This window comes from Pagrus pagrus (assembly GCF_965226575.1).
Source record: "Pagrus pagrus genome assembly, chromosome: 8".
Lineage (NCBI taxonomy): Eukaryota > Metazoa > Chordata > Actinopteri > Spariformes > Sparidae > Pagrus > Pagrus pagrus.
This window is the reverse complement of record NC_140192.1, coordinates 32,084,514-32,103,727: the sequence shown is the minus strand read 5'-3', so window position 1 is coordinate 32,103,727 and position 19,214 is coordinate 32,084,514. Positions and strand designations below refer to the sequence as shown.

General features: G+C 44.2%; 1 protein-coding gene across 2 annotated transcripts in view; it reads right to left on the bottom strand.

Annotated features, from left to right (window-relative positions):
- The window catches only part of abca2 (ATP-binding cassette, sub-family A (ABC1), member 2), a 181,553-nt gene that overhangs the window by 70,551 nt on the left and 91,788 nt on the right, over nucleotides 1-19,214 (bottom strand). For both annotated transcript variants that reach the window (XM_084358809.1, XM_084358810.1), the window contains exons 8-14: nucleotides 18,492-18,713; nucleotides 14,194-14,573; nucleotides 13,685-13,844; nucleotides 12,082-12,210; nucleotides 11,792-11,959; nucleotides 11,013-11,109; nucleotides 5,566-5,737 (exon numbers count right to left, since the gene is read on the bottom strand). In XM_084358809.1, the coding sequence (XP_084214935.1) occupies nucleotides 5,566-5,737; nucleotides 11,013-11,109; nucleotides 11,792-11,959; nucleotides 12,082-12,210; nucleotides 13,685-13,844; nucleotides 14,194-14,573; nucleotides 18,492-18,713 (1,328 nt within the window). The remainder of the gene's footprint in view (nucleotides 1-5,565; nucleotides 5,738-11,012; nucleotides 11,110-11,791; nucleotides 11,960-12,081; nucleotides 12,211-13,684; nucleotides 13,845-14,193; nucleotides 14,574-18,491; nucleotides 18,714-19,214) is intronic.

Below are 19,214 nucleotides of genomic sequence, written 5' to 3'. Positions count from 1 at the left end.
GTGGTGACAAGTCAATAAGATCATTCCCCAACCAGAAGGCCTGGATGTATGGTGATGTGAGCCACAAAAAGAGCTGTCTTTCAGTCAGGCGACAAAGACACATGCAGCAAACTATCAACAGTTTTCATGAGATAACACATCTTCAAAGCTCATCTTTGACACCTGCAATACACTGTCCACCTTATTGCCCCATTTCCATCTATGGCCAGCCAGAGGACATGGTGCAGAGCTTCAAGTATCTCGGCATCAACCGACTCAATAAACTGAGCTTTGACCACCACACCAGACATCCATAAACGCTGCCAACAAAGACTGTCTGCCATCCACAAACTTAGGGCTTTCTCAGTTAAACCCCCCTTCTTGCTTCTGCACCACCTGCTAGTTCACAGTGCACACACTCAGAATATAAATAACCCTCCTGAAAATCATCAATTATCATCTAAAATAAGTGGTAACACTACTCTCAACCTGCCAGCCCTTACTGACACTACCACCACTCACAGAGCAGTGACCATAGCACATGACCCCTGACACCCCTTGTCCCATGCTTCACACTCCTTCCCTCTGGCCGCCAATACAGACAACCAATCTGTACAATAAAAGTCATTTTGGAGGAGGAGGAGTTTCGTGTCCTCAGCTACAAGGGCTCTTTGCAGCCTGGGCATGCTGTAGTGCAATGCTGCTGTTAGGATCTGCTGTGCCTTGTCAATTTTCCCTTGTTTCTCCTGTGTTTTCCCCTCCCTTCTTGTTGCATGTTTGTCTCCCTCTGTCTGTCAGTGTTGTCTCAGGTTGGCCAGGGCTGACCTACTTTCTGATCATCAGCCAGACTCCTCTCACCTGCTGCTCCACTCACCTGCGGTCCATCTACACTAATCACCAGATACCTGTCTTAAGCCGGTCTTTCCCTTCCAGCCTCCGCCAGTTCGTTGTGAAACCAACCGTGGTAACACATAATCCTAGTTGAGAAGATTTTGTGTAACTCTGCTTTGTATTTTATTCCAGTCCTGCCCAGCCTTGCCTGTTGTCTCTTCAGTAACCCAGCTCTGGACTATCCACAGAGGACTTTCTGGGAGCATCTGCTTTTTGAACTCTTTGGTTTGTTGTCATTAAAAACTGCCTTTGCTTAGAACTACTGTCACAGCATCTGCATTGTGGGTCCAGTTTCGAATACTACGCAGTATAACAGAACGAACTGGCCACAATGGACCCCGCAGGCACTACCCGGGAGGAACAGAACCCCATACACTATGCGCTCTCCAGTCGGGGAGCTCTGCTCGGGCAGCATTAGCAGCTCCTTAATGCTTTGTTTGAGAGCAACCGCAACATGACACAGCAAGTCTCTGAGTTAGCCAGACAAATCTCTGTACTCACCTCTTCCTCTTCACCTGCAGTACCTTTTCCACAATCACCTTCTGGATCAGCTCTACAACCTCCTACCAGAGACTCCTACACTAGAGATCCGGAACCGTTTCATGGAGACCTGGATAAATGTCGGGAATTCCTGCTCCAGTGTGACCTTGTGTTCCGGCAGCGTCCTCTCACCTTCACCAATGACTCCTCAAAGGTACATTATGTTATGGGCTTACTAAGAGGAAGAGCTCTTGCTTGGGCAGAAGCAGTGAACTCTAACACTGGGGTCAGCTCACTCACCTTTGATGATTTTGAAGCAAGACTAAAGGTGGTTTTCGACCACCCGAATCACGTTGGCAATGCTGCTAGCCGCCTGCTAAATCTCTGTCAGGGGTCCCGCACGGTGGCAGATTACTCTGTTGAGTTCTGGACCTTAGCTGCAGATGCTAATTGGAATGAGCCAGCATTGCAGGGAGTGTTTGTTAAAGGGCTTAATGAGAGGTTGAGGATGAACTTGCCTGCCGTGATGATTCTACTGACTCTCTACTAAACTCTCTCGTTTCCCTTGCTATCCGTCTGGACAATCGCCTCCAAGAGCGTCGCCAGGAGAGGGCAGCCAGCTGCTCTGCCTTCCCTGCACGTACACCCCTCAGACCTGCCAGACCGGCTACCCAGTCAGGTGACTTGGCCCAACCTCTAGCTCTCCCGCCTGCCGAGGAGCCCATGCAACTGGGTCGTGCCAATATCACGCAAGCTGACTGTCTCCACAGGATTCATGCTGGCGTGTGCCTGTACTGTGGTAAGCCCGGTCACTTTCTTGCACACTGTCTGGTTCGACCAAAAGATCTGGCTTATCAGTAGTGGTGGGGGTACTGATGAGCCCGAAACTCAGAACTGTTCCTGCCCCACTGAAGTCCCGGTTACAAATACAGGCCACTCTCTGCATGGACGGACTGCTTCTCCCGTTAATCGCCCTCCTTGATTCTGGGGCGGAGGGTAATTCTTTGGACCACCAACTTGCTGTCCAAGCTGGGGTGGAGCTGGAACTGCTGGAAGACCCTATTACAGCTCTCGCTCTTAATGGTAGTCTCCTGGCTAAGGTAACCTGCAAGACATCCCCTGTCACACTCATTCTGTCTGGAAATCACCATGAAACCATCACTTTTCATGTTATCGATGCTCCTGATACCCCCCTGGTTCTGGGTCACCCATGGTTAGTTCGGCATAATCACCACATCGACTGGTCTGGTGGGAGAATAATTAGCTGGAGTAACTCCTGTCGATCTGTCTGTTTACAATCTGCTTTGTCCCCTGTAGATGGCAACAGGAGCCCCTCTGTTGCACCAGAACCACCCGACCTGTCCAGCTTCCCTTTTCAATATCTTGACCTCCGGGAGGTTTTCTGCAAAGACCGGGCCCTGTCCTTGCCACCACATCGCCCCTATGATTGTGCTATTGACCTGCTGCTGGGAGCCCCGCTCCCTTCTGGTAGATTCTACAACCTGTCTCGCCCTGAGAGGGGAGCCATGGAGAAGTACATCTCGGACTCCCTGGCAGCAGGTATAATCCGACCATCTTCATCACCACTAGGGGCAGGGTTTTTCTTTGTAGAAAAGAAAGTTGGGGACAATTTGATTAAATATGTAAATGCCTGTCTTATGTACAAGATTATACATGGTTCCACCTCCCCTCCGCTCAGACAGTTCGTCAACATAAGAACAACTGCATATGGGTTCACAAGAGGTGCAGCAAGAGGTGACTGTATTATTCCACTTAGGAAAAGTTATTTTAGTCAGTCTGCATTCTCTGTTAGAGCTGCACTACAATGGAATGCAATCCCAGCAACTATTGGAGACCTGAATACCTACAGTTTATTCAGAGCTCATTTGAAGAGATGGTTAATTGGTGCTCAGCTCTGTCAGCACTAGCACTTGATTACACCTTCCTGTCCTCGGTCCGTCTGCGCTGAACCTGTAGCCATCTTGCTGTTGTCTGTCTGCCTTCATGTGTCGGCATGCATGTCTTATTGTGGTCTTGCTTTTATTGTGTATGCATTCATTTTGTGCTTCTGCTTTGCATGCTGTGGTGTGATGTGTCTTGCGTCATGGGTTTTTGTGCTGCATGTTTTGGGGATGTCTTGAATGATGTTTTCTGATTGATGTTATATATGTTTTTGTCATGTTGTTAACTGCTGTGCATGTTTTGCAGATTGCCTTGGCCAGTAACTTCGTCATTTTAATCTTATTTTTCATGTTCTGTTCTGTTTTTAGGGTTACTTTAACATCTGTCTAGGGACTACAGATGAAAAATAGCCTCTTGGCTAATTCTGGCGCATTTACAGTAATGTTATCAATGTGCACTACCCTGTTTTCAAATAAACTTATTATTTTGACAAGACACTAAGGCCATGCATTGATTTCCGAGGTTTGAATAGTATAACTGTTAAGAACAAGTACCCCCTACCCTTGATCAGTTCTGCCTTCGAGCCTCTCCAGGGAGCCCCCATCTTTTCCAAGCTCGATTTACGAAATGCCTACCATCTTGTTTGCATCAGGGAAGGGGACGAATGGAAAACAGCCTTCAACACCCCCATTGGCCATTTTGAATACCTGGTGATGCCCTTTGGTCTCACCAATGCCCCAGCTGTCAGGCCCTAGTAAACAACGCTCTTAGAGACTGCCCAAACCCCTTCATCTTTGTGTACCTGGACGACATTCTGATTTTTTTCCAGATGCCTCGAAGACCACATCGCTCATGTCCAGTTGGTACTCACTCGGCTTCTGGAAAATAGACTCTATATGAAGGCAGAGAAATGTGATTTCCATGTTGATACTGTGAGTTTCCTTGGCTACGTCATTCAGAGTGGCCAAGTCAAGGCTGACCCTGAGAAGATCCTGTGCGATGGAGGAGTGGCCCAGGCCCACCAGTCGGAAGGAACTACAGCTCTTCCTGGGGTTTGCCAATTTCTACCGACGCTTCATTCAAGACAGTAAGGTTGCTTCACCCCTCACCTGATGCTGAAAGGGCATTTTCAGTACTAAAGTCTCTGTTCACTTCTGATCCTGTCCTGATCCAACCTGATCCCAGCAAGCAGTTTATAGTTGAAGTGGACGCTTCTGATTCTGGGGTTTGGGCGGTTCTGTCACAGATTTCTGGTCCAGCAAACAAGCTTCATCCCTGTGCTTTTTTTCCCCGCCATCTCTCGTCTGCAAACCGTGAATTGTTGGCTGTCAAGCTTGCTCCTTTGTAATGTTTTATACCCTGTTCTGGATGTCCTTTATGTGCACAGAGTGTGAAAACAAATATCATCAACCAAGGAGAATAAAGAATTAATCTGAATCTGGAGAACTACTTTCTAACAAAGAAACAGTCCTTTTGAAAATGTTTGATAGAGTTGTCTCTATTATGCAGAGTTGCAGGGTGTCTGAAAAGAGACTTTTTTTATGTGACTGTGTTATGTTAAAACATTTTTTTGATTCCATTGTATTGGGGTGAAGGCAGAAATCTGACTACTTGGGTGAATGATATTACAACATTTTGCATTGGCATACACTTTAAGACGTTTTTGACATGTTTTTTTTGGAATTTGGATCTAACCTTGTCAGCAGGGCTCAAAATCTCAAATGCTGGTAAAATATGCAAGTGGCTGGTAGATTAGCTTTACTCACCAGCAAAAAAACGACAATCAATTGATTGAAAAAAAAGTCAATCACCCTACCTTTAGTTAATCTGTCACAGCTAAACTCAACAGCACACTGCTTGGTGGTCTCTCAGCCAATTCAGACTATACCCTGTCAGTTTGGATGCTTCATCATGCATCATCTCCCTGTGTCAGATGAGCAGCTTCTCTGTTTCCTGAATAAAACATGACTTGCAGTGAGAAAGTGCTTCTGCTGCAGCTTGCATTGGCATCTTCACAGGTGCACACACTTCCCAGACTGGTAAGCACTTTACCAGAATAAATCACTTTCAGAGTAAAACAAACTAAACAATGCATTTGACACCACAGTCTGGGTCCCCTGATTTATAGCACGGCCATTGCTATCTGCAGACTGCACTAAAAAAATGAGCCTCCTATAAGAATTTTGTTTCCAGCTATGGTAGGAGTGCAACAAATCAAAAACGTCTATGCACTGTACATTATGTATCAAATCCACATTCAAGCCTGTATCATAAATGTGTATTCAGGGAGCACTGCATTTCAGTCACTTTCCTTGGATCCAAACAAAACCGTAGAGGAAGTAGAATTTCCCCCCAGTGTTGGGCCCGGGACGCCAGTAGGCCCGTCTGATTTCATTGGTCTTCTCTGTGAAGCTGGAGTTTTGTCTAATTTTGTACAGAACGTGGGGTGGCAGGGAGCCATCTTTGTTAGTCTGGAAAATCACACCTGAAAAGAAAAAGAGCATACACAAGTTCAGTGTTGTCCTGTTGGCTTGAGCAGCATATCAACATCATGCTGTAGGTTCAAGACCAGTTGGGAATGTTGGGAATTTCAAAGCTACTCTCTGTATCTGTTTATGTCTCAAATAATTTTTATCATGAAAATAAGACTGTATATGAAATGGGACAAGGTACAGATGGAAAAAAATATTCGTTTGAAATGTGTATTTAAATAATGAGAAAACTATTGGCAAAAGTTCCTTTGGCCCCTAAGCATGCACCTTTGTGATGGTCCTTAACTTCAGCTGCGAGGCTTCAGGATGTCCAGCCGGTATCTTCAAAGATATCACGATCATGCAATCAGTCAGTCTCAGAACTAATGTTCATACTGTTAGCTCAACACCAGATCACAGCTGTTCATCAGTTTTGTGTTTATATGTTGTCTAAGTAGGGAATATTTTCTGTCCATTTGCTTGTACTTAGTCAGTTTGTGTTTTTTGTCTTAAAGTCTCCATCCCTGACTGTAATGTTAGTGCTTAATGACAGAATGAGGTATGTACTGTGTGTGCAGAGTTTGACACTACAGGGCTGTTTTCACGCATGCTCACCTTCAACCTCAGTATAACTGTGGACGTACCAGCAGGATTCTGTGATATTACAACTAGTTAAGTAGTTAGTTAGTGATCTAGTATGCCACATACACACATGTGATGTGGAATGCCTGAAGCCTCTAGCTCACATGAACTAAGAATGCATTTTTCATGAGGAAGGAGACATCTTGTGCCCAGTGGTTTCTATAAAAAGAACCAACATTTGCAGATTCATTAACTCTAGATCTGTCAATGATGGAGAAGGAGGAGATTTGTTATTAAGACTTTCTAACAAGGTTATTGATATGGTTTTTTCCTCAAAAAACAGACAGACAATAATTTAAGATATTTTTTCTTTTTAATATATGTACCCACTGAATGCAGGATTTGTGAGGCAAATTTCAACATTAAGTCATCTGAAACGGGGCACTCATTAGCCCAGTTGGTAGAACGGGTGTCCCATGTAAAGAGGTTTTGTCATCGCTGAAGCTGTCCTATCAATAAAGCCATATAAAGGACAAAAAAATAATTAAAAAAAAGTAATCTGAAACAACAACTTTGCACACCCCAGCAAGTGTGACACATACGCTCTTCCACCGTCTACCTTGCACACACCTAAAATCAAGTGTAGCGTTAGTTCTGGCAGGCCACGACGTCAAGATCTAAATCGGCATCAACAGCGTAGCTGTCAACACGTAGCAGATCAGCTGATGGCTCAGCTCCCCGTGCCCGCTTCCTATTGGGAAATTGCATTCAGAGCACGCTATTTAAACTGCTCTAGCCCGACCTCACTTGCTGCTTCCTCTGCTGGCCTTTTTGCAAACAAGCTCCCGTATGAAGGAAAGATCGCCGTTCGTGCTCGTACTCACCCTGCTGCTCCTGATGTCGTCGCCCTCCGTCCATGATGAGGACCCGTGGCAAAGTGACGGTATCTTGGAGCCTCAGCAAAACTCTGAAACAGAGGAAGCCATCTATGACGATGAGAGGGCTCCTTCTCTCCGTCGAAGCTCTCGCCTGGCAGGCAAAGTTAACGCCACAGATGTCCCATCGATCCATGACTGGCTGATTCCAAAGCTGTTGGAGTTTCTGTTTGCCAACGATGTTACCGCTCCGGTCGGAGCGTCACACCAGGAACTGTTCGCTTTATTTTTAAATTGCGCTGGTTTTCAACCTCCACCCCTCGATCAGCTTCCTGTCTCCGCTCCTCGGAAAGCCACAGCAAAAGGCAAACACAGCTCCCGGAACTCAGCAGTCGCTCCGACTCCAGCCGCTGCCCCGCCGGACAAAGAGCTAGAGCCCCGACTTCGGCAGTCGCCTCTGCAGTTCGGGCAAACACCATCATGGCAGCCTCTGACATTAGCAGAATTCATTGTTGCTTATGGCGTATACAGAGATGTAATCTGCGAAGTCTATCCATCCTGTCGAGCCGAACTGGACACTTATCTTATGCCATGTCATACGGTGGAACTCTGTTCTACGAATACCACAAATCATTCTCTGCCAGGGCTGCTATGTTCATTCAGAGGTTCAACCAAAGGCTGGACTGGTCTGTGGTTGACCTGGCTCTAATCAGCAGGCACTGCACTGGCCGCCAAGCTCTTTCTTGTTCCATTTTTTAGTTCCTTCTCGCACTCTTCCAATATGTGTCCCAAAGCTGTGGCTATAGTCCATTCGCCGGCAGGCCCAAAAGCCGATGAGAATAAGGGGACATCTTTTTGGACTCCAATGTGCCATAATTTCAATGAGAATGTATGCAGATTTGTCAACTGTAAATATATTCATGCTTGCAGCTATTGCGGGGACGGGCATCTACCTTCTGAGGAAGGAAAAGAGAAAATAAAACCTTCAACCCCAGTCAACGTGGCTGAGCTGGGGAAGGCTTTAGGAAGCATTCAAACCGCTGCTTTGTCAATTATTTGTAACTGGACTGGTTAAAGGGTTCATGGCTGGCCTGATGTGGTTGCCTAAAGTGTCTCATACGTGTAATAATCTGCAGTCTCCTTTGAAAGAGCCTGAAATAATAGTCAGGAAAGGTTTCATGATCGGACCTCTGGATAAATCACTTTTTCCTGTATCGCGCATCAACCCTATAGGTGTTGCTACCTGGAAATATTCCGGCAAAAGCGTCTCATCATCGATTTATCCGCTCTTCATCAGGGTGGAGTCCAAAGTCTTAACAGCCTCATTCTGCTACAGCCTTTTTCTCTGTATTATGCTCAATCGACGATGCCATTAAGCTCATCAAACAAGTAGGTAGAGGTGCGAGGGTATCAAAGGCCGACATCACAGACGTGTTCAAAGTTATGCCTTTACACCCTTCTCAATGGCATCTGTTCGGTGTTAAATGGAGAGAGAAAATTTATTTTGCAGTTAGGCTCACCTTCGGGCGTCGCAGCAGTCCAAATCTTTGACAGGTTGTCAGAAGCTCTTTGCTGGATCCTGTTAAATAATTGTAAGCTGCCATTCGTGCTTCACCTGTTAGACAATTTCTGCTCGTAGATTACCCTCATGCCAAGCCAGATCATGCTATCACCACACTTAAAGATACTTTTAAAAATCTAGGAGTCCCCTTATCCGAGGAAAAAACTTCAGGTCCGTTCCAAGCATTGAATTTCTGGGTTTTAAATTAGAGACAGTATTCTCATGCAAGCTTCCCTGCCTCTCGAGAAATTAAATCGCATCAGGGAGATAATAAGGAACAGCTTTCAAAAACCATCTCAAAAGAGATCCGCTCTCCTTGCTAGGTCATCTCAATTTTGCCATGCACGTGATTCCTCAGGGCCGCTCATTCATATCCAGGCTTCTCGACCTCTCAAAAGCAGTAATCTACATGACACAGTAACACAGTAACAGTAACTTGATGAAGGGCGCAGATCAGAGCTCAGGTCTGGTTTTTGCTCCTTGAAGAAAAAAATGGAACGGCATTTCTTTTTCTATAATGATAATACCGAATCATATTTGGCCATTAGATTATTCACCGATGCAGCTCCTTCTGTGGGCTTTGGGGGATTCTTTAATAACCAGTGGTTTGCTGATGCGTGGGCGAAAGAATTGTCATCTCTACCAGCCAGTGCTTCTTCTTCTGCCCTAATGGAAATATACCCAATCGTAGTAGCTTGTCTTCTCTGGGGGACACACTGGTCCAGTAAAAAAAATTATAATTTTTTTTTTTTTTTTGACAATGAAGCAGCTGTTCACATTATCAACAAGGCCTTCAACAGATTTATAAGACGCCTTACTTGGGCATCCGTGCTGGGGAACTTCATCATTCAAGCAGCTCACATTCCAGGATTGGATAATAAGATTGCTGATGCTCTGTCTCGATTTGAGTTTCAGAAATTCCACAGACCGTGTCCAGACTGTCTCTGCATGGTCCTACTTCACTGCATTTGTTCCACCTTCTCTGTTGCAAATTCTTCCTATAAGTATCCCACTGTATGTGCTTTTCTGGTTCACTGTTTTGAGTCCCGCAAAATGCAGCCGTCCTCCATCAAAGGCCTCTTCGCAGGTGTTCAGTTTCACCTGCGCTGCTTGGATCCATCCACCAACAGCTTGCTAGAGAACCCATCCATTAAGCTCCTGCTAAACGGCTTTAAAAGAGAGAAACCACAAGGCAACGACATTCATCTCCCTTTCACTCCTCCACTTTTGCACAAATTAATCACTCACTTAAGGAACGGGTGCTTTGGTTCATATACAGACTCACTGTTAAAAACAGTCTTCCTCACAGCCTTTTATGGGTTTTTAAGGTGCAGAGGATTCACCACACGCTCACGATCTTTTGATCCCTCTCAAGACCTCAGCATAGGCGATGTAACAGTCCACAGTCATTACTTTTGTGTTTTCTGAAACATTCTAAAACTGATAGAGACAGAAGGGGAATATCAGTCCCAATTTCTCAAATTAATTCTGATTTTTGTCCATTGTCTTCCATGGTCCGCCATCTGAGAAGCCGTGCTCCAGCCAGCCCACAGGAGCCGCTGTTCATTACGGAGGGAGGGGAACCCCTGTCACGAGCCTGGTTCATCTCTCGCCTCCGCCTCCTCTGTCAATCCCTCCAGAACGCTACACGGCTCATTCGTTCTGCATAGGAGCGGCAACAACAGCAGCAATGGTCGCTCCTGTAGCCACCCTAAAAGCCATGGGCAGATGGTCCTCATCTGCTTATGAATGTTATCTGCATCCTGGGAATAGATATTTATTTTAAACTCAGATAGCCTCCTGACATCTCTTGTAGCAAGAGGGTCCAGGGATTTGCCGGTGTGGTTGTTTTGGGGTTTTTTCTTTGCTGCTGCGCTCCCTGCTTATGCCGTTCATGATGGCTCGTGAAGGGCAGGAAGGTGTGCTCTTCCTGCCTCAGGCTTTCCACGCAAGCGCGTGGAAGAGCAGGGGGTCCCAGAACAGTACCATACCGCCAAATGAAACTTGTGCAAGTAAATAAAGATTATTTTGACAAAGTGGTCCTGACTGAAATTGCTTTACTCCAACATTAATTTGAAATTTGTTTTCAATTCCAGATACAGCATCTGTAGTTTACTTTATTTCACTGTATTTTTCTTTGTTTTTATGTGTTTTATTGCCACAGCACAAAGAACATGAAGAACAAGCACTTTCTACAAGCATGTTTCTCTTTCTTTTTCTTTGATAAACTGAGGCACCATGATCACAGCCTGACACAGAGGGATGACTCACTGGCAAACACAGACACATTGTCTTGGTAGGCCTGGTTCAGGGTGTAGTTGACGATGCTGTCCTCATCAGGAAAGCCCTTGAAGACATCCACACTGACCTGGAAGCACAGGACACAACACAAATAATGTTCCACATTCGTGACAGTAACTATGACCTCCTGAAGTCCTGTTTTCATTATGACTAGGAAGTCAGTGCACCCTGCTGGTGTTTGCTTATAAATAGTTCCCCTATTGAATTCGAGGTAAAACCATTTCTTATATTTATATTTGTGTGCTGATTAAACAACTGAAGTATAACATGTAATTGACTATGCTTCAGAGATGTTGGTTAATTTGGACTGACCAGGCCAGCTGTTTTGCTTGCATTGCATTTGTATTAATTAAAAATTAATTAAAAATTTATTAATTCATGTAGCAGTTGAACTCATTTCTTGTTGTGTTGGCTTATTTCCACTTCCTAAAGTGATAAATGTAATACTGCTTTATGGGCTGATTCGGTCCTGGGCATATTTTGTTGAGTTGTCTATTACCAGTTTAATGTCATGAGTCATATTAAACTGGATATTGATACGATAATTATCTCAAGATAGTGTCCAGTGTTTTAACAGCTCTCTAACTAGTGTTGATAAACTCACTACAGCAGTAGGTGGTGTTACAGCTGATTCAGGCATGTGAGGCATGTCCTATGCAGTTGGCTTGTCGTAGTTGGCAGTCTATTGGTCATTGTGCTGATAAGTATACACCAATTTGTAATCCTATTTTTGTTTACACTATACTGACCTTAGACATGAAGCGCGTCCAGCCGCATGCAGCGTTGTCGATGGTGTCCAGCTGCTCCAGCAGGGTGGAGGTGTTAGGAAGACTGTAGTTTCCCTCCATCAGACCCTGCATCAGCTCACTGTCTGTGCTATTCAACAGCTCAGGGTACTGCTGAAGCTCTGAGGACAGCTGGAGAGAGACGAGAGAGCGGATGAATGGAGCCCAATGTGTGGACCATTACATGATGACAGCCTCACATCCTGAGTACTGTATCATAATAATGTCCAAAGATGACTTGTATGTGAGTCTACCTGCTGTAACCAGACCAGGTGGTTGTGCAGCCGACCCTCCTCCAGAAAAGTCCTGAGCTGGGCGGAAATGTTGAGCCACACATGGGTGTAGTGTGTCACGTTCCCGACGAATGCAAATGTCTCATTTGCCTAAGTGCGAAAAGTAAAAATGTTTTCCTTTTTCATCAGATTTTGTATGAATTCAGCCATTTGTCAATAGTTTCCACTTCCTTCTTCCTCCACCACCTCCCTCAATCTCTCAGCCTCCCACACTCACTGCTCTCTCCACCGACTTCAGCCCACTTGCTCAGTCACATAGGAGATCTACATAGCTACTACTAACCCACAGATACAGTAATCAGTGGTAGTTTGTGCTAATGTTGAGACATAAAGAGACCAGCTGCATTACAGGCTACAATGCCAGGTTAATCAGGTGGCTTCATGTGAATCGTGCTACCTGTACATTGCATAATTTATGTCATTCGCTTAGAATACAAATAATCAACCTATTCCCACCGTTTGGAACTACACATGCAGTGTTACTGAGAGTAAAATAAATTGATCAGAAACAACAAACCTTAGAGAACAGAGCTGGTGATATTCTATATTTTTCCTCCAAATACCATGAAAAGACCACCACCAACAATGTGATATGCTGTTTTTCCATTACATGTGCCGGCCTGGCTCTACTCAGTTTGACTCAGGGTTTGCATTTCCACCGCAACTGGTCTGCCTGCTTGAAGGTGTGTCTTAAATCAATGAGAGACAGTGTGTGGAAGGGATTTAGGTGTGAATGGTATATAAAAGTGAATGGTTGCACACACACAACTGGCTACAGTAGCGTCCTCAATTTGGAAATTCTCTATTCTCTGCATGGTCATTACACTTTTCTATTGGTTCACAGTGAGCATTTGTGGGGCAAAGTTCCCTAAAGTTTGCTGATTCTATTTTGACCCTGTGAGTGAATCCACTGCAACACTACAACTTAACTCCGTTAAAGCTGCATTAATCAATTCATTCTTCATTTTGGACTAAATAATCGTATGTCAAGGTCCACTCACTCCTTTTCATCTGAACTTTGAACCTCATGGTCTTCATCTTAAAATAACAACTGCTAAAGAATCTGAGATGCAGCTGAAAGCTGTGGAAAAAGCTAGTCAATGGAACTTTGGATATAAAATGTTTGCCTGAAAATTGTATTTGTAATGAATGACTATGTGGAACGTGAGCACAGTTGCTTAAAGTGACATGCAAACAGATATTTTACTCCTCAGCTCTACTTAGCCTTTGAACCCTTTTAGCCTTTTTTAGCTCTGAGGAACTCAATGAACATGTGAACATGGTGAAAAAACATTACTTCAAATTAATGATAATGTTGCTCTGAGTTTGCTGGATGTGTGAACAGGCAACTGTTTGTTCACATACAACAAGTTTTTAAGGTGATAACATTTCAGTGCTGTGTTTGAAACTTCCACTACTGTCAAAAAAAAAAAGAAACTACTGCAGCTTAAACCATCATTTTGGTATTTTTCAGTATGCAGCTCAGTGAAAGAGCTTTGTCAGAGAGAATAATATCAACAACTCCAATCATACCACCAAACTAAAAAGAGTACTGTCTACTTGCCTTCTGAATCACTTTATCCACCTGGGATCCAATTGGGGAATAGAGGATCTTGGGATTTGTAGTCATCAAGTGAACCAGTAGGCCCAGATTCCTCTGTTCTTTGCTGGTGAATCCCAGAGAGCTCATATTGCCCTGTTTCAAAGCCTCCGGCTCAATGATCCTGCAACCAGAACCCCAGGTTTCAGGTCAGTAACTTTCCTGCCCAGTCAGAGTAGAGAGAGTTTTATGTGTATGAAGTTTATATGTTATCTGTCATAGATTGTTAACACAAATCAGACCACGAGCTTACTGTGCTCATATCTCACTGCTCCCAATGTACAGTTTTAACATAACAAGTACAGCTGTAATTATCTGACAAGAAATATAAGTTTCGAATTTAATGTTGATTCTAATATTGTTACATCTCATATAGTTAATTTATGTTTTGCACAGTGTCCAGACATTTTGTGGAATTTGGGTTGTGTCATCTTGTCATTTTTGGATTTCATCCACACTGTTGTCTCACCCACCTGTTGTTCCCACACAGAATCGGCTGCAGTCCGGCCCACAGTTGTACAAATGCTGAAAACTGAGAATGAGGGTTCTCTGCTTCCTCCTTCCCTTTCCCTCCTCCTGCTCCTACACCACCTCCTTCTGGTTCTTCCTCCCCCTCCTCTCCGGGGACGTCAGTTGTGTTGGGGCCCCAGGTGGTGGCGTTAAGGGGCCAGGTCATGTTTGTGGGGAAGGCTGAAGTTCGTCCAATACAGGCTCCTTTGGGCAGCAGGCGGGCCAGGCCAGAGAGAAGGTCCACGTCTTTGAGAAGCCTCTCTACATCAGCCAGGTCCTTCAATAAGGCCCCGAGGTGAGACTGAGACAGAGGAACCAAAGAGCTGGGCTTCTCCAGGTGGAGCTGGTGGGATGAGGTTGGATGAGGAGAAGATGGAGGGAGAGAACTTGTGAGCTAATACAAATAAGTTAGATCCTGAATCATAAGTTCCATCTTGTTTATCTGTGGTTGGTTGATTCAGAAATATACAGGAGATTGTGTGAGCAGTGTGGAAAGTGAAAACTAAGTCCCATTTCTTTTGTACTGTACAAATTCTGATCATATTAGAGAGTTAATGCCTAATGAAATGGCTCAACGAAACTCAGAAATATTTTATGTTGAGCATGTACTAGGGGTTGGGGCGTCAAAACACCGCTGTTCCGACCCCCCCGCCCCCGCAGCTGTCCATGGTGCTGCTGAACCAGGTGACGTTGTTGACACTCTGCGTTGTGGCTTGTCTGTGAAACGCGCGCTGCTCAGGGACTGGGCAGATCTGTCCCACTTGCTTTGTCCCTCACTGCGTTGGGAGATCTTCCACAGAGTAAAAGAAATACACATTGTTTCTCTCCCCCGCTCCGCTCAACGCGGCTGAACGCGGCTTGAGCCCACTTCACGGGCGCGAGGCTGCTGCAGCCGGCGACCCTGCTGACAGCAGACCAGGGGAGAAAACAAATTCTTTGCTCGGTGCTTTGGTTGGGTTTTAGGCAATGAAGAAAGGAGTTGGTTAAGTTTAGTAAAAAGACCAGGTAGAGGCCAGAAGCATAATGACCGTTAGCTATAGGCTACTATGTCATATTATTTACAGATCAAGTTTAGTTCTTGGAATTCTGTGCATTAGAAAGAACAGTTCTTTTAAGTATTATTTGTTTTTATTCTGTCTGTTCAACGTCCTCCAACAAGGACGGGTGGTGGTGGGGTTCATAATGTTCACAATGATATTTTATTAGTTGTTGGTTTAACCATGGATGAGGTAATGGCTGTTATGTTATTTTCTTTTCAATGACATTCCTTGTTACATGTTCATTGCTGGATTTATGGAAAAACATCAACCAATATTGCATATCCATAATTATTATAATGGATAATTAAAGAATACTTACACTATAACGAAAATTAGAAGTGTAACTCAAAAAAAAAAAAAAAATTACGCCTATTTTGAATTTTACTCGAATACAAATACAAATACAAATACTTTTCCCCCCTCAACAAATACAAATACAGATACAAATATCGGCTGCTCTGCACACTCCTAGCATGTACTAAACAAGCATGATACCATGATGTTGGCAGACTACAGAGCTACTAAATATAGACCTACAATATACAACATTTAATGCAGAACCACAATTTATTATTATTATTATTATTATTATTAGATTAGATTCAACTTTATTGTCATTGTGCACAGTACAAGTACAGAGACAACGAAATGCAGTGTGTACAGTATATAAATATTACTGGCAATACTAAAGAAAGATATAGTTTATACAGTATATAAGTGTAATTAGCAGTACTAAAGGTGGGGTATAGATGAAGTGTAAAATAGTCAAGAGAAGTGCAATGTCCGTATGGGGTGGGGCGATCAGTCACTGGGGGAAGGAGTGTGGGGGGGTGGGGTGCAGTTGGTCAGTCGATTGGTTGTCACCGGGGTGTGGAGTTCAGTAGGGTGACAGACACAGGGAAAAAACTTCCCCTGAACCTACTGGTCCGGGTGTGGAGAGACCTGTAGCGCCTCCCAGAGGGGACAAGGGTGAACAGTCTGTGGTTGGGGTGAGAACAGTCCTTGACGATGCTGTGCGCCTTTCGCAGACATCGCTTGCTCTGGAAAGCGTTGATGGAGGGGAGTGAGGAACTGGTGATGCGTTGGGCAGTTTTCACCACCCTCTGCAGTGCTTTCCGGTCAGAGACAGAGCAGTTGCCATACCATACTGTGACACAGTTGGTAAGGATGCTCTCGATGGTGCAGCGGTAGAAGCTCACCAGAATCTGAGGAGCCAGATGGACCTTCTTTAGTCTCCTCAGGAAGAAGAGACGCTGGTGAGCCTTCCTGATCAGGGTGGAGGTGTTGAGGGTCCAAGAGAAGTCATCAGAGATGTGGACACCAAGAAACTGACTTTTGACTTTCTGTAGTCCACAATGAGCTCTTTGGTCTTCTTGGTGCTGAGAGCCAAGTTGTTGTTGGCGCATCACGCTGTTAGGTACTGGACCTCCTCCCTGTAGGCCGACTCATCGTTGTTGCTGATGAGACCAATCACCGTTGTGTTGTCTGCAAACTTAACAATGGTGTTTGAACCATGTGCAGGTTTGCAGTCATAGGTGAAGAGGGAGTAAAGGAGGGAGCTCAGCACACATCCTTGTGGAACGCCAGTGCTCAGGGTGAGGGTTGAGGAGGTGTGGTTATCTAACCTAACAGACTGTGGTCTGTTGGTTAGGAAGTCCAGAATCCAGTTGCAGAGGGATGTATTGATGCCCATGCCACTGAGTTTGGTGATCATTTTGGAGGGGATGATGGTGTTGAATGCTGAACTGAAGTCGATGAACAGCATTCTCACAAAGGTGTTACAGTTGTCAAGGTGGGAGAGGGCGGAGTGAAGCGCCGTGGAGATGGCATCTTTCGTACTCCTGTTCTGGCGGTAGGCGAATTGGAAGGGGTCCAGTGTGGTTGGCAAACTGGTTTTAAGGTGAGCCAGGACCAGCCTCTCGAAACACTTTGTGATGATGGGGGTGAGTGCAACTGGGTGGAAGTCATTCAAGCTCGCTGCAGTGGAGTGTTAATATTATTATTATTATTATAATTATTATTATAATTATTATATTATTTACATAAATTAATGTGAAAAAGAAATGTGACTTTTAGACAATCCTGCAGAATTTTTCAATAACATCATTGCATAATTTGGATTTATTTATACATTGCCTTTTTTAAATACAAAGGCTTACAGACTCTAAAGGACATAGCATAGCCCACTAGCTCAGCACCATAGTAATTGCTGGTTGCTAGTCTTATAATGATGGGGTTTTGGAATGGAAAAGTTTGGAAAGTCTACCTGTATTCAAGAACACATTTCATTAGGCACTAAAAAGGAATCTTTTAAAATGCATCAATATGCATTAAATAGTAGGCTAATACCAACTTGTCTGTCAGTGGGGTCGTTTTGTAAGCTAAAGCTAATTTTACCGAACACATAGCCGCCATAGCCTATGATTCATTAAACATCAATCTTACCGCTTCAGTTTGCTCCTCAAGTCAACACCGCTTGAACTGAAAAACTGGTAGATTTATTTGTATTTGGAAACCTGAGCCTCTAATGCCTGCTTCCTTTTCTCTGTAAATGTTTCAGCTCCTCCTTTACTTTTTGACATTTTCATCTGATCTTGCTGTTGTTAATGCAAGTCTCTAGATTGTTAACGCAACAGAGGGCAAGCAAGGCCATTTCCCAGCAAGCCTTTCTTCGTAACTTTTGGGAAGAAAACAAATAAATGGTGGATTGCCTAAGCCTATACACCCTTTTTGTATTTGCAATAAAGCATTCTTCGGACATTCCCATAGCTGAAGGCAAATTATAAATAGATAAAAAATGGGTTGTATCTCACAACCATACGTTATAGTGAAGTACAACCAGGAAAATTGGCATATATAGCTGCTAGCATGAATCTTATAATACATGTGAAACTTTTAACCTGGATAGATGATGATAATGAGTGATAGTAATGTAGGGCTGATGAAGAAGGAAGACAATACGGCGGTGTGCCAGATAGCTAGTCCACCACTGGTCCTGTATTAATACAACTTTGTCACTAACACACCTTGTCATGCTTCAACACTTTGAAAGTGTTTGCATCACATTTGCACATTTTGCACATAGTCAAACATTCATGGCAAAGAAAAAAAAAAAATTAGGAGAGGAGGAAAAACATAATACACAACAAATTATTTTGTAAAATGACATTTTTTTGTATCTGACGACAGCAGTGGATCTAAAACAAATAATTCTGCTGTACCTTCTTGGTGACACTCTGTGTGTTGATCTGCTCTCTCAGAGCGAGGCTCATCTGCCTGAAACGCTCTGACCTTTGACCCTCTCCTCCGCTGCAAACTGCGCTGCGATAGGCCTGCAGCTCCGGTCGCTGCTTCTCGGGCACCAACAGAATGTTACTAAGCTCACTGGCCTCGCCTTCCTCACAGGTGAGTACTTCCAGCATGGCTCCAGTCAGGAGGACCCCCTGTGGAAGACAGAATCAGTTCACTGGATAATGTAATTTTTGAGTGATGATTTTATTCTTGAATCGCAGACATAGTCTCGGTCTTAAGTCTGGATTTATAGTTGGACACTTTTGATGATTGCGGTTTGATAGAAATTAATGAGACGCGCAATGCTTTCAATTTATGTTTTGGTGAAAGTTTTCAGTCATCTCCATGGTAACCAGATGCCATCCTCCAGCTGCTAAAAGGACTACCTAACCACATTGCGCTCTCCATTCACAACAAAATCCTCCAGCTGCACAACATGACAGGAAGGTGTCGAGCAGCACATTTTTCTTAGTTTCTGTTGAGCGACATTCATCAGTGTCGATAATTCTGCCAACTCTAAATCAAATCAAATCAAATCAAATTTTATTTGTATAGCCCAAATTCACAAATCACAGTTTGCCTCTACCGTCTTGAAGAAGTTTTCATGTCTTGCTTCCCAGCTGCCAGGCAAAAATGACAGGAGAGGAGACAGA